Source organism: Calidris pugnax, unplaced genomic scaffold, assembly GCF_001431845.1.
Source record: "Calidris pugnax isolate Ruff unplaced genomic scaffold, ASM143184v1 scaffold81, whole genome shotgun sequence".
NCBI classification, from domain to species: domain Eukaryota; kingdom Metazoa; phylum Chordata; class Aves; order Charadriiformes; family Scolopacidae; genus Calidris; species Calidris pugnax.
The window spans coordinates 3,098,637-3,113,832 of record NW_015090880.1 but is presented as its reverse complement, the minus strand read 5'-3'; the positions used below and the strand labels follow the sequence as shown (position 1 = coordinate 3,113,832).

The 15,196-nt window shown below is 41.1% G+C and overlaps 1 protein-coding gene across 1 annotated transcript in view; it reads left to right on the top strand.

The window, feature by feature from the left end:
* The window catches only part of CNTN6 (contactin 6), a 156,579-nt gene that overhangs the window by 131,442 nt on the left and 9,941 nt on the right, over positions 1–15,196 (top strand). The window contains exons 12-17 of the mRNA XM_014946604.1: positions 165–292; positions 6,808–6,983; positions 7,321–7,438; positions 8,671–8,829; positions 8,922–9,071; positions 13,108–13,178. Of these exons, the coding sequence (XP_014802090.1) occupies positions 165–292; positions 6,808–6,983; positions 7,321–7,438; positions 8,671–8,829; positions 8,922–9,071; positions 13,108–13,178 (802 nt within the window). The remainder of the gene's footprint in view (positions 1–164; positions 293–6,807; positions 6,984–7,320; positions 7,439–8,670; positions 8,830–8,921; positions 9,072–13,107; positions 13,179–15,196) is intronic.

The window sequence follows — 15,196 nt, the reverse complement described above, 5'->3', positions numbered from 1 at the left end:
AAGCAGAGGTGAAAATTGGTTGATACGTATTCAGCTTGCTGTAGAAGAGGAAAAGTATAATGGAAGCATTTAAATATTAAAAGTAGCATTGCATTTCTAGGGCAGGTCCTGTAACAGAAGTCTTTTTTTTTCTTATTTTTTGTTTGTTTATATTTTTTCCCCAGGGTCATCTTTCTAGAGGACGGCAGTCTCAGGCTCCTTAACATCACCAAATCGGATGCCGGGGTGTACACGTGTGTAGCAACAAATCAGTTTGGAGTTGCCAGAAATTCCGGGAACCTGATTGTGAAAGGTATTTTAGTATTTTCTTTTGTGCTTTGTGAACATTAGAAATTACATGCCTTTTTTTCATTGGGATGCCCAGGTCTGTGCCAATCAGTGCTTGTATCGACAGGTTTGTACTTGTGATTTAAAGCTGAAACTGAGCTCTCCACCACCTGTAGCAAAGGAAACCTCATGGCCACACTGCTCCAGTGATCAGTTTGTTTATCAGGGAGGTCTCCCAAGGTACCCCCAGAGACAAGGAGAGATACTAACAGTGATACTCACACTGCAGTGCCATTTAGACCTCTCAGGTACAGGCTGTGCTGGTGACAGTTCAGTGTACCCTGTGCCGTGGGCTTGGATGAGTTTATTCAGCTCTTTTACAATTTACATCCCATCTGAGACCGCGGAAGAGACTTTAAAGCCAAAAAGAAATAAGATGTTATGAAGCCATCTGAAAATCAGGTGGGTTTATATTTTCTTCACCGATATATGTTGTGTACGTTGCCTTCCTGCAGGTCCTGGAGTCGCCCACTCTTTCTCTGCATCCCAGCTGCTGTGTAAATAACTTTGGTTAATAACTCCAAAACAAATCAGAGGCAAGCAAAAACCCTTCAGTGGCCCCTCACAGGACTTTTGATTCTGAATATTAAAAGGGCCATCTTTCACAGCCCTCCCCCAGTCTAATTGCTGTATTAATAATAAAAGTAGGGACCCATTAGGGTGTCTTCTACTCTTTCAGACTAGTTTGTTTCCCTGCATATTAATACACCTCATTTCACAGGACACCCCTTTGAAAGCATTTGATTTTTTTGCTTATGTGTTCTTATGTTAGATTTTGGTTTAATTAAACCATTTCAACCATTAAGTACAGGTCAGTGTTACTAAACAGGTCTTTTTTTTTGAGGGGAGAATGAGGAATATCCTCCTCTCACCTTACCATTATTTTCTTCTCCATTTTGCATATGAGCTAAAATTTTTATTCTCTCCTTGAAAAGAAGGTGACTCTTCTCCTTGAAAGTCATCACTATGAACTTGGTTGGTTCTGTCCATGGACAGGTTTGTACGGTTAATTGTTGGACTCGGAATATCCTCCTCTCGCCTTACCATTATTTTCTTCTCCATTTTGCATATGAGCTAAAATTTTTATTCTCTCCTTAGAAAGGTGACTCTTCTCTTTGAAAGTCATCACTATGAACTTGTGTGGTTCTGTCCGTGGACAGGTTCATAGGGTTAATTGTTGGACTTGGTGATCCTAAAGGTCTCTTCCAACCAAAATGATTTTATGATTCTGTGATTTTCAGACCACCTTGGTGAGGCCAGGAGTTTTATTGATAGATGTTGTGATGCTTTAGTTGGAGGTGTATAAACAACTTCCTTAACAGCCATCCTGTGATTATTAGTTTAAACATCCAGAAAATCACGTTACAGTCCAGGAGACACACCATATCAAATGGTCCCATCTGCTGTCATTCTCCTGCCCTCCAAAGCTGCAGCTTCGTCTGCGCTGGGGCTGAGCTTCTGGTGTGACCACACGCTCTGGCTCTGGATGATTTTATGATTCTGTGATTTTCAGACCACCTTGGTGAGGCCAGGAGTTTTATTGATAGATGTTGTGATGCTTTAGTTGGAGGTGTATAAACAACTTCCTTAACAGCCATCCTGTGATTATTAGTTTAAACATCCAGAAAATCACGTTACAGTCCAGGAGACACACCATATCAAATGGTCCCATCTGCTGTCATTCTCCTGCCCTCCAAAGCTGCAGCTTCGTCTGCGCTGGGGCTGAGCTTCTGGTGTGACCACACGCTCTGGCTCTGGTCCTGATCCAGAGATGCTCTGCAGGGGGGTGTCTTCCCTACAGTATTTTTCACCCCTCTTTGAAACACAGTGAAGTACGTTGTGGAACCCATTAAAGTACATTATGTCCTTTGCCTCAAGTTTTTTCCGTGCTGGTGGATGTTCTATCTCCATTAATAAAAAGAATTTGTACAAGTTTATGGCTCAGGTGGACTAGTCCAGAGCTGGAGGACATGGAAAGAGATGTAGTTTCTATAGATACTCCTGTGAGCAATGTATGAAATGACTGTGCCCTGATCTTTGATCACTAGTCCAGAGCTGGAGGACATGGAAAGAGATGTTGTTTGTATCACTCCTGTGATCAACGTGTGAAATGACTGTGCCCTGATCTTTGATCACTGACAGAAAAACAAAAAAAAAAGAAAACTGAGGCAAACTTCGTATGTTCTTTTCTCTCTGTTCCAACACAATCTTTTCAATACAGAAGTTTTCTTATAAAAGAATTCGTATTAGGTTTTTTTTTTTTTTAAATAAGAACAAGTTAAAAAGTGGAACTTCTGAGGTTATAGTAAGCACATTAACCAGTTTTGCAAAATGTCTAACAATAATAGTGTCTGTAGTTACAAGACGAACACGTTATTAAATGTAATTTCTAATTCTCTGTTTTCTTAATATTCTTGTTTTCAATGCCTTCAGACCTGTTACTGCAGCCTGCAGGCATGACCTCCTCCCTAACCTACTGCATCTGGCGAAAATCTTTTTCATGCTCATGTTATGAAAGAGCAATTAGCGTTGATGCAGTGCAACGCGGAAGCTGAGAGGATGTTACAGCAGAGCTAGCAATGAATAAACCAAGGAGTTTAGGGTTTAGGCAGCTCTGACTTCATTAAGGTTATATACCATTTCACATCTCACAGACATACATCCTAATGGAGCAATATGGGAAAACCACATTAAAATATGAAAAAAATATTTTGTTTGGCATTTATGAAGTTTATTAAAACACTGAGTAACAACATGGTATAAAAATGATCTTGTTTGCAGGGAACATTTGTTTTTGTTTCCCCTCTGGAGAAGTTTTGGCTGTTCAATTATAGGCCTCATTGCTTCAGCATTATTTTCAACTGAAATGTCAGAACTTGGAAAAGCATATCTAATGTGCAAATTAAGTTTATTGCTGCTCATTGAGTTGTTTATTCTTTGTGTGAGAAGTCTTTATTATACCTCCAGCATTCACAACATCTTATCTATTTTCTCCTCTGGAATGGGATTTGCCATATAACGCATGTCTGCAGTTGCTAAGCAAGATAGATAGATAATGTAGAACCAAGAGCTTTTAAGAAGCTTTTAAAAGTATTTGAGGTGGAAGTCTTAAAGACAACCCCATAAAAGGAGCAGAAAATATTGCACAAGTTGAACCACTCTCTATCAGCAGTATCACAGGATATGAGCAGGCTAGAACAAGAGATACAAGAAGATGATAATACCGTAATCATATGGATTTTTTTTTTTTTTGCTAACATGGCTAAAAAAACATATCCCACACACAAAACCAGTATAATTCACAAAAGGACAATTTTCAGGCTAGAACAAGAGATACAAGAAGATGATAACACCGTAATCATATGTTTTTTTTTTTTGCTAACATGGCTAAAAAAACATATCCCACACACAAAACCAGTATAATTCACAAAAGGACAATTTTCAGTATTTATTTGGTAGAAGCAAATAGGTTCATTCCCGTAAGAAAGCAGAATTCTTGTAATACTACCAGCATCCAGCCATTGGGAGTTGTTGTGTTATAAGAAGAAACCACTATGACCTGATACTCCAAAATACCCGGTCACTAATGGGTTCCATTGGATGCATTTTTTTCAAAATATTCATCTTTCCCCTAAGGAGGCATTCCATAGTTTTTAACAGATAAATGATCTCTGGATTTTTTATTCCTTCTAATAACATTCTATAACCAGACTGCAGATGTCCTATTTCTGATCTCTTTGAATGTGTGATCAAATAATGACACAAGAAATCACATGACAGATTTAATGAGGCAACCACAATATTATTGGGACCTGCTGATGAAGAAAAGTTTCCAAAAAATCCCAGCCGGTGTCATTACAACTGACTGGAGCTAATGGCCCCTTCCTGTGCAATAGTTGACTGGCTTTGATAGAAGCTTAAAGATTTCACAAAAAACAGGACATCATTTTCTATTTGTGTTCTATGGATTTTAGAATGCAGCTATTGAACCTGATTAAAAATTCTGTGCAGTCCTGTTTGTATCATTCTTGCTTAGTCTTTCTTCAAACTTTCCATAGAAATAAATTGATTTTATTTATAGTATTTTACTTATTTATAGACAGCTGTAATTGTACACAGCGCATTGTGGAAGGGTCAAAAAGCACCGATCCTGGTGACCAACCATCCAGTACAGAGGAGCAGGAGTTACAAAATGAGGTGGCATAAAGTCTTGTGGCAGTAGAGGTGATGTTGGACTTGTGAAGGGTAGATATTTTAAAGGGAAATTTGAAGGACAGGGAGCACTTGACACATGTAAAATTCAGTAGAGACGCAAAGTTTTATTAGCTGAATGACCCAGATGCAGAAAATGGGGAATTTCACCCCCGGTCTAAGTGCCTTGATTTGGAGTTTATACCTAGCAGCCTATTTCATTGGTTTTAAAAGCTCATTGTAAAGATGCATGTTGTTTATAGGTTTAAGGAGGGAGAGAGTCTTACAGGATGACTTTGGAGGAAGAGATGATGAGTTTGGAGGACCATATCATACCAGAAGATCATGCCTCCTCATGTCCTACTGGCAAAGAGATGTTCCAGATATTGTGAAAGTAGCTTTCCAATTTTTAATGTATGCCAGGATATTATCTCTTTTTTCTTCTTTTAACATATACAGCGTTATTGCAAGTAATAGAATTTCTCTGCTCAAAGTGTTATTCATGCAGTTCTATTTCAGCCATGAGAATAAGAAGGAGGAAAAGGAAGAAAAGAGGACTTTGTGGAGGTTCTCTGTAGTTCCCAGATACTTTTCAAAATGATTCTATAAAAGTTACCTGTGCTTCACAATGGAATTACTTCATTTGAGATTTATGGAGCTGAGTTCTTTGCCAGCATGGGCTGAAATCAGTTGAGTTGTGCCAACAAAGAATATGGCCCTTGAATCATTTGGAATTTATTGCACCTGACACACTGCTTCCAGGGAGAGGAAGAGATTTCTCTAACCTCATGATGGAGTATCTTCAAGACAGTCATCTGAGGCCTTCACATTTTTGCAGTCCTTGACTTCAGAGAAACTGATGGAGCTGCCACGATGATAATTTTACGTGGCTGTGAAGAGCAATCAGAGTACGCAGAGAAATGTGAGAGGGCGTGTTCCAAGTCTGAGCTCTAACTCAAGATGAGAACCTCTGAAGCTCTCTTAATGACACCAGAAAAAAACCCCACCTAATTTGTCTATAACAATAAAAATCAGACAGGTTCTTTCTTTGTTTTCCTTGGAAAATGTTACTTGATGCCTGCAGCAGGTATATCACTGAAACTAGTGAGATCCAGCTTTATTTTAAATTTATCCAGCTTTATTTTAAAAAATTAGCAGAAAATGAAATGTTCTACCTTTTTTCTACTTGACCACTGCCATAAGTAAGTCACTCATCCAGTGCAGCTCAATGCTGGGAAGAAGCCCTTCAATTTTCAGCCCATGTTGCCTGTCTGTATCTACATTTTCATCAGTTACTGCAATGAAATGATGGTGATAGTTTGATTAAAAATGTGTTTGAAGGCAGAGGGTCGGATGCCCTATAATGCATCAACCCTTTGGAACCAAGGCCTTGGCAAAACCAAAATCCTGAATTTTGGAGTACATTTCTGGCCCAGGGGGTTAAGGCAGAATGAGCGCTGAAGCAACGCAGCCCGTGCAAATATTCCTCTCCTCCCCTCACACTATTTTCAGAAAGTATTAATAATGTTGAGTAGATTCTGCTCTCATTTTATTCTCACCATCTTATAACACTTTCACGCACAAAAGCTTTATTCAGGGGAATTGCTTACAACAAAGTGGTTGTTATCTCTAATCCATCTGCCAGTCCTGGCAGCCAAAGGGAAGCCACATAAACCTATTCCTTCCCCCTTCAGCGAGATGCTGCTTCCCTTAGTAGGAGCTGCAAGTTTGTTAGTCTAAGGGGTTAAAAAAGATGACATAAATAGTTTTTCTGTCTGGGAAGGTACCTTCTTTGAAGCTGTAGCATAAGTAGCGCCGTGCGGGGAGCTGCCGCCAACATTAATACAGATGAAGGATCTCAATGTATAAAGTAAGCGGAGACGAACAGCAATTTTTGCTTTTGCTGCAGTTCCCTGTAAGGAGAGGATTTTCAAGTGTGAAGAACCACAGGCGTATTTGTAACAGTCTTAATAATGAAGTTGGCACTTTTTTTGAGCTGAAATCATGCCTATTGACTCTTTGCAACGTAATATATGACTAATTTAGGATGTTGCCTCTGATGTGGGCTTGCACACAGCGTGCTCGCCGTATTGGTACTGCAACAGTAATAGGCTACACACGGGTAAGAGTGTTCTGAAACCATCACTGTATTACAGATAATTTTCTTTATTATGGAACATTTGGGCCAATTTTAAATAATTTTGCAAATGGTACAAAACTCATTCGAGATCTGCAATATTATAAGCATTTTCATGAAAATAATTTCTTTTTTTTTTTTTCTCTCCACAGAAAGGACTGTAATTACTGTTCCACCTTCTAATATGGATGTAACTGTTGGAGAAAGCATAGTCCTTCCGTGCCAGGTGTCTCATGACCCTTCGGTTGATGTGGTCTTCACATGGTCATTCAATGGCAGTAAAATTGATTTTAACAGAGGAATGCATCATTTTGAAAGAATTGGAAGAGTAAGTTTCTTAAACTCCTTAGTGCTTAATGAAACTATTTGCCACAATCTTTAGACGACACAAATATTTATCATAATTCTTCCATCGCTATTTATATGCATGGCAAATCACTGTTTCTTTACAAGGGCTGCAGCCATTTATTTTTCTTTCTTAAATTTCATAAAGCTTGAGTTATTTGTGAAGCCATAATAAAAATGTCCACATGAAAGAAACTGATGATAGCTATGAATATTTTAATTTTAAAGCTGAATTTTTTATTAATATTGTGCAATTTATAAAAATGTCCAGTATGGAAAGCATGTTGTGAGTGATTAGTTTACTTTCTTTGTATCTCCAGGAATCTGTTGGGGATTTGATGATAAGAAATATTCAACTACATCATTCTGGGAAATATGTGTGCATTGTACAAACAACTTTAGACAGTCAATCTGCAACAGTAGATATAATTGTAAGAGGTAGGTCTGTTCAATGTAGACACATATATCTTCTGGAGGAATTAGACATTCTTAACATCAGCTATTGTTCAAATGATTGCTAGGATATCAATTCAACATTTCAATAGTGAAATGTTATATATCTTATACCCTTGGCCCCAAAACTGGATTGAGATTTTGGCCAGCATGGTCACAGAATCACAGAATGCTATGGGGTTGGAAGGGGCCTCTGGAGGTCCACATGAATGTGTCCAGGCAGGGTTTGAATGTCTCCAGAGAAGGAGACTCCACCACCTCTCTGGGCAGCCTGTTCCAGGGCTCTACCACCCTCATGTTTAGGTGGAACTTCTCATGTTTAAGTTTGTGCCCGTTTCCTCTTGTCCTGTCCCTGGGCACCACTGAAAAAAGACTGGCCCCATCCTCCTGACACCCTCCCTTTAAGTATTTATAGGCATTGATCAGATCCCCCCTCAGCCTTCTCTTCTCCAGACTAAAAAGACCCAAGTCCCTCAGCCTTTCCTTGTCAGAGAGATATTCTATTCCCCTCATTATCTTTGAAGCTTATGATCCTAAAGCGGAGCTAACCCAGGGAGATGTGTGCAGCTCTGCTGTGGCCTCTTTGGAAGATGAATTGTCCTGGCCACACAGGTCAATGTGGCAGGACATCAGGAAGCCCTCTGCTTTCTGCAGGCTGCTGTCACTGGCTCCATGCTGGGCATCTCTGGGTCACTTGCCAGGCTGGAAAAGATCAAGAGACCTTGTTCCTTATTTGGAGATAATATGACAAATTATTTTCTACAGTCAACTGACTAATCTTTTTACTGCCAGCAGCGAGAGAAGTGCTGTCATGGGAGCAGATCCACTAGAACCCAGCAGAAATCAGAAATCTGTATAGCACAGCACCTTGCATTCTTTCTCAACTTCAGTTTTGATTAAATTCAATAGGAATTCTGACAATGTTGGATGGTTCAGCAAAAGACACATTGGGTAGCTTTCTTTGTCAGAGAAAAAAAGAATCATTCCCTTGTTTGCAGTTTTCATGTTGTAAATATGAAGACATTTATTTTCCTGACTCAAACCCCCTCATTAATTAGAAAAATGTAATACAGGCATTTAGAGATTGTGCTGCTTTTATGAAACTGCAGCTTCGTGAATAATTCCACTGACTTGAGCAAGTTAAGAGTTGCCCAACCCAACCCAGTGATGAATCTTCTCTTCCTATTACCTTCATCTTAAAATGCTAATCGTGTTAGGCCCCCCAGGTCCACCAGAAGATGTTAAAGTTGAACATATTTCTAGCACGACTGCTGTGTTGTCCTGGAAGTCTGGAATAGATAATAACAGTCCAGTCCAGATCTACAGTATTCAGACGAGGACTCCTTTCTCAGTTGGCTGGCAGGCAGTTGCAACAGGTGAGCAATTTTGTGAGTTGCCGTGTATTTTTTGCATATACTATTAGTTACTCCAAAAATAAATTGCCATGACATGTTTATTTTGCCTTTAGTTCCTGAAGTCATCAATGGTAGGACTCACAAGGCGACAGTGGTTGACTTAAGCCCTTGGGTTGAGTATGAGTTCCGTGTGGTTGCCAGCAATGGTGTTGGAATTGGGGAACCAAGCAGACCATCAGCTCTACTGAAAACTAAAGCAGCAGGTAAGTCCTTAGTTTCTGTCAGATTTTTCCACACAGACACGGGTGTGAGAACTTCACTGCAGCAGAGTTTCTCACTCCCCACAGGGTTACTTACGTATCTGTCTGGTATTTTAGCCTGTGGCTGCTCTACCCCTCTACTCCGCTCTAGTGAGACCCCACCTGGAGTACTGTATCCAGCTCTGGAGTCCTCAGTGTAGGAAGGACATGGACCTGTTGGAACAGGTCCAGGGGATGGAGCCTATCTGCTGTGAGGACAGGCTAAGAGAGTTGGGGTTGTTCAGCCTGGAGAAGAGAAGGCTCCGGGGAGACCTTAGAGCCCCTTCCAGTCCCTAAAGGGGCTACAGGAGAGATGGGGAGGGACTCTTGGTCAGGAAATGTAGTGATAGGATGAGGTGTAATGGTTTTAAAGTGAAAGAGGGGAGATTTAGATTAGATCTTGGGAAGAAATTCTTTCCTGCAAGGGTGGTGAGAGCCTGGCCCAGGCTGCCCAGAGAAGCTGTGGCTGCCCCCTCCCTGGAGGGGTTCAAGGCCAGGCTGGAGGGGACTTTGAGCAACCTGATCTAGTGGAAGGTGTCCCTCCCCAGGGCAGGAGGATGGAACTGGGTGATCTTTAAGGTCCCTTCCAACCCAAACCATTCTATGATTCTGTGGTTTCATGTCAGCAGACCTGTGCTACCGATGTGAGGGATGCTTGGACACGATTGAGGCACCGCACAATTGGCACTCTGCTTTGGCAGTCACTTGGGCCAGCAATAAAGGCTGGAGCTGGCCCATGCTTCCTCCCTTTGATATGTCCCAAAATAGATCTAATCCCTGTCCCTGAACACAAGCTTTCATGCAAGCAATTGGGGAGCAACCTTTGTTTTCTTCCAATTATAACCACGTTTATACTCTGCTCGGGGACTTGCATAGAGAATGCTAAAGCCGGTGCTCTGGCATGTCCTCACAGCAGCAGGGAATGCCTTTGCTGCAGAGCGTGTTTGATATCTGAGCATCAGGAGGGACAGGAGATTGGCTTTAACTGGAGGAAATAAATTACGGCATCCAAAGTCCACTGACTCCGGGGCGAGATCCTTACTCTTTCTCTGTCTCACCTTTAGACATTTATCTTCTGGGACTTGGAAGCTCATAGGAAGAAGACTCATTCTCAGATGACTGACTCTGTCAGTCCTTTGACCTACTCACTTTGGTACAATTTATTTGAAGCCCAAACCTTTGGTTTGTTTTATGTTTCTCCCAGCCCCCTGCTTATCAACTCTCTCCCACCTATAAAATCAGTATTTATAGAATGGAAAGCAGTAAAATGGAAGCAGCTTTTACAATCCACTTTCTCTCCTCTGTTTCTCTCATTTGCCAAGCTCTGACGTTTGTCAGGCTGCATTTCAGGACAGAACTCAAAATACAGTATAGTAGATCATACAGCAGAAAATACATATGTCCTTAGAAAGGGGATCCATTTGTTACTCAGAACACCTACAGTATTTGTCCAAAGGCAGAATTACTTCAAAATGTGTTGAATAAGTTGATTCAAATTTAATAAGTTCTATTGTTGAAGCAAAGTTCTATTGTTGAAGCAAAATCTTGTACTGAGCGCTGATGCCAGAAAAAAATATTTGATCATGAGAACACCAATTTTGATAGATTTTTTCAGCGTTCCAGGGGAAAGAGAGCCTCCATCCTGGGAAGATGCACTGACCCTGCCTGGCTTGGTGAACCCAAGTGGTACATGATCCCTTCCTCCAGCAGGAGACCCACAGGAAGCTTCCAAGTGGAAGGAGTATGGAAGGAGTAAGGGGTGATGTGAAAAGGGAAGGCTTAAGAAAAGCTGGAGACAGGAGGAGGCCAAATTTTCTAAATCGCCCAGCAGAGTATCACAGATAGGTGTTCTCCATTACATGATTGATCATGAAGTCAGAATTAGTCTTGAGAAGGTCTTTCTTGCTATTGCTACCCTGGGGCTTTGTAAAGTGTGATATTCAAAACCACCTATACAGTCAGTAAAAGCTTTCATCTTTTAAAGCTTTTTTTTATTAGAGGGATTCACAAGGCTAGGGCTGGAAAGAGAAAGAAACAATAAAATTAATATTATTTATCACGTCAGTAGCACCAGGAACATTATTTCCTTACAGTGTAGCCCCATCTGAAGCTTAACAAAAGGAATAGGAGGACTCAGTTCAGGTTTAGCTGCTTAACCTCTTCACTGCTGTAAATCATTCTGTCACAAAACATTGCTGTGCCGTGGGAGAAATAACTGCTTATCTTTATTTTTTTTATCAGAATAGGAAACTGAAAACAGCATCACAGTGTGGACAGCAAAAGGCTGGCCATGAAAGGGTGAATTTGAACTTCACTGCTATAATAGCTGTTTTGCCAGCCGAAATCTGAGCATTAGTAGATTTGTGCATGCAAATGAGCCACTGTTCATTTCATTAAAGTGGAGCTCAGAATTAATTGAGCCTCTGTTGGTGCACTCGGCTGTAAATTTTCATCTGTTTCTCAACTATGACCCAGTTGAGGCTCTGCTGAGCAGTAGTACACATTTTTTTCCCCATGCAAACGCAGTAAGTACTGAACACATTTAACATATGAACTAATTGAGCATCAACTGGTTCATGAAACAGTGAAACACGAGGCTTGAAAGTCTGTTTTGTCATTTTTTTTTCCTTTAATGCTGTTGTTTTCAGTCTTAGATTATTTGCCTCTGATGTGCACAAAGACATTGATTGTAAGTGACAAAATCGAATGTGTATGCTAAACTCTCCAAAAGAGACTCCGTTTGCACTTCCACTCACTTTTATGACTGCACAACAACATTATTGTGAAATTCCTGGAGAGGATGAAATCAGATAAAGGTTTATATGTGGACTTGAATCTGGGGGTGATAGTGGGTTCACATACATTTCTCTGAACTTAAATGGCCATTGCCTTTATTTCCTTTACTGCAGCTGGGAAAACGCTGGGTGGAAGACACAGGGAAGGGAATATGGACGTGGCAAAACTTGCCAAAATCTCTGAAAAAGCTTCTGAGAGAGAAATGTCCTGCCTGTTTCTGACCCTGTCTTCAGCCCTGCCCCAACACATCCCGTTCTCAGGCAGTGAGAGCTGAACGAAGGGAGCAACAAAACAATCTGGAAATGTCTAAAAAATAGTACCAAAGTTCTGAAGATGGCAAACAGTACAAACGCCCTCTTGTAAGGGGTTACGGTTGCAGCCAGTTCTAGGGTTGTCCTCTTTTTTATACTTCTCTAGCAGCTGAAGAGGAACATGAAATCATCCTGGCAAGTAGATCTATAGTGAACTATACAATAAGAACAAGGCTGGTCTGTCTAAATTCCATCCATTACATCAGAAACCAGTTCCCCCAAACTGTCAATATTTATAGGCTAATGGAGCAGGTGTGTTTATGGAAATACAGAGCACGAGGCAAGAAATGCTGATGCTTCCTTTGCCTCTCCACCAAGAGCCATTTGAGAAGCCCCTTCAGCCTGGAACACCAGCACATTGCTTGACCTTGACCCTGGGCCTGTGGTGCCATACACCAATGGGGAAATCAAGCTCTAATCAACAAACTTTGGGGAATTTACAGTCTTGGGAGAAAGAGAAAAGCAAATTATGAGTTTTGAAGTTCCTAAGAAAAGCATACTGCCAATTAAAAAAATTAATATATTGCTCCAACAACATGTTTACTGAACAAATGCATAATTAGTAAATCAGTAGTGTTGCAGCTACAGTCTGTATGGAACATCATTTTGCCAATTAGTTGATGAGGCATAATAATGTCAGATACTTGATGCTACTAGCTTCTTTAATTAATTTTTTGAACCAGGGTACTCATGTATCAAATACATCTGTGGCTTCAGCCTCAGAAACTTGAAAATGTGTAAATAGAATCTCAGTTAATTTAAAATGTACCGTTGTATAATGTAGACCCTGGTCTACGTGCTGAAAGACAGAAGAGCTGCATTTGAGCTCGGAAAAGCTCTAATCCTGTAGTAGCTGTGGGTTGTTTCAAGCACCAATGTCTTTTCTTCTTCAGTCCCTGTTGTGGCACCAACGAACGTCAGTGGAGGAGGAGGGAGCCGTTCTGAGCTGGTCATCACATGGGAGGTAATTGTTAGCTCAATTAACCTAAGCTGTCTAATGGGGGAGAGTCCATGGGTGAAATCACAGCTCTGCTGAAAGCCAAAGGCTTTTGGTCATTGGCTTTGGCTGAGCCTGGATTTCATCCTGCAGCTGCAGAGAAAACAGCCTGTAAGATATACAGCAAGTTTTCTGTGTTATAGCGAACACTTTATAAAAATAAACAGTTTAAGAGGCATGTTATAAAGATGTTTAGAAGTCTGCATAACCCTCTTATCTCCATTGTACAGGAGGTGCTTAACACACTAATCTGCTTGGCCATTTTCTGCATTAACATTTTTCATACTTTTGTTTACATGTTTTTCATTCTGGAACACTGTGCTGACAAGACATATCCTATTATGCGTTAAAGGAGATGAGCCCTTTAATTCTCCCCCACTCCAGCGAGAGGAGAGAATATACATTTTTCAGAGCAGTTAATACCAGGCGACAAGTGGCCGTGGGTGAGCGCGGGTCATTCCATAAAGCGGGAAGGAAGCTCCAAGGGAAGGAGACCTCCTTCTCCAGCCACCCATGGGCCTCGCCGTGAAGGCAGGCAGCTTCTGGCAAAGCTCGTGCAGTGATGGGGCAGCTGCTTGCTTGGAAAAACTCCCCAAAACGCCACTCTGCATTTTTGATTGCCACTGAAAAACACGCATGAAGTTTGTGTGATCCCTGATTAAGTTTCTCCCTTGGCTTTGAGGGCATCTCAGCAAAGTAGGAGCCATCAGCAGCAGCACCCAGCCTGGAGGGCAGGGGCCAGACATCCTTTCCGTGTCTCTTACTATCAGGGGCTGCACAAAATGACCTCTCTTTAGTTCCTAGTTTGGGACTGGGCCTCCAAAAACACAGTGCTCACATCATAAATCATGGAGGACATTTCTTCAGGAAGAAAACAACTCAAAACCTTCTTAGTTCAGCAAGGAAAGCAGTCTGCTCTCTCCTTTGACTTCATTCTTTTTCCAAAGAGATACCCAAGCTCATGTATACAGTTTGAGGAAGGAATTAAACTACACTAAAAGTGATGTTTTCATCAGCTGAGTTACCTGTGTTCTCCCATATGCTAAAAAACTGCCATCTAACCAGACTTTTGGGAGATGAAGGGAAGCAATAGGAAAAAAAATGAGGTCAAAGGAAAAAAATCCCCACGAGGTAAGTAATACTGCCCACACTTTCCCCTCTCCCTCCTCCATACAGAGTAAAACTTCACTTTTACCAAACTAAGTTTTCCTCCATATGGATCTTTCACTGTTTTGTTTCATTTTCTCCTCTACTTATCTACTCTTTTGGGGGCAGAGGAACATGAAAATTGAAAACAACCTGAGAGATCTCAATCAAATTATCCCATTGGACTCCATAGTGTGTCCTGAAAAATAGGCAGAAGAAATACTAATTATGCCAAGCTAACAACGCCGAACACGACTCCGTGGCTTTCTGTGATGAACTCACTAAACATCGTGATTAAATCTGAGGTCACAGAAGCCTCAAAAACAAATTAAATGCTCTAGCAAGAAGCTTGGACTCTTACAAATCTCCAGTGCACCATCATCCCTCACGTTTAAGTCTCTCAGCACAGGGTAAGAGAGAGGAGGGGACATATCAGGGAATTGACGTTTGTAAAACACTAGAGGAAAGATGCATTTGTTATGTGTTTGCCAGGACAGCCTTATTATTAGAATTAGAAGGAATTTGTGAAGAAAAGAATAAAATAAGCACCCTGAAATCTTCTGATGTACTTCCTGATTTTTTTCTTTTCTCCCATCTTCTGGCAGCATTAGTGCTCCCAGGAGTTTCTCTGCAGGAGAGGAGCTCAGAGCCAGGGAGGAGCCCAGGGGCTGTGGTTCTGCCCCTGTGGTTTTCTCTCTTTTTTTTGCACCATTTTCCATGGCTGCTTTTCCGTGCGCTTTACTTCCATGCAAGCATCTAAAATAAATGAAGTTTTGCTGAGAAACGCTCCCTTCCACCCTGTACCACTGATCTTTTCTTGTTTCACAAATGTTCCCGTG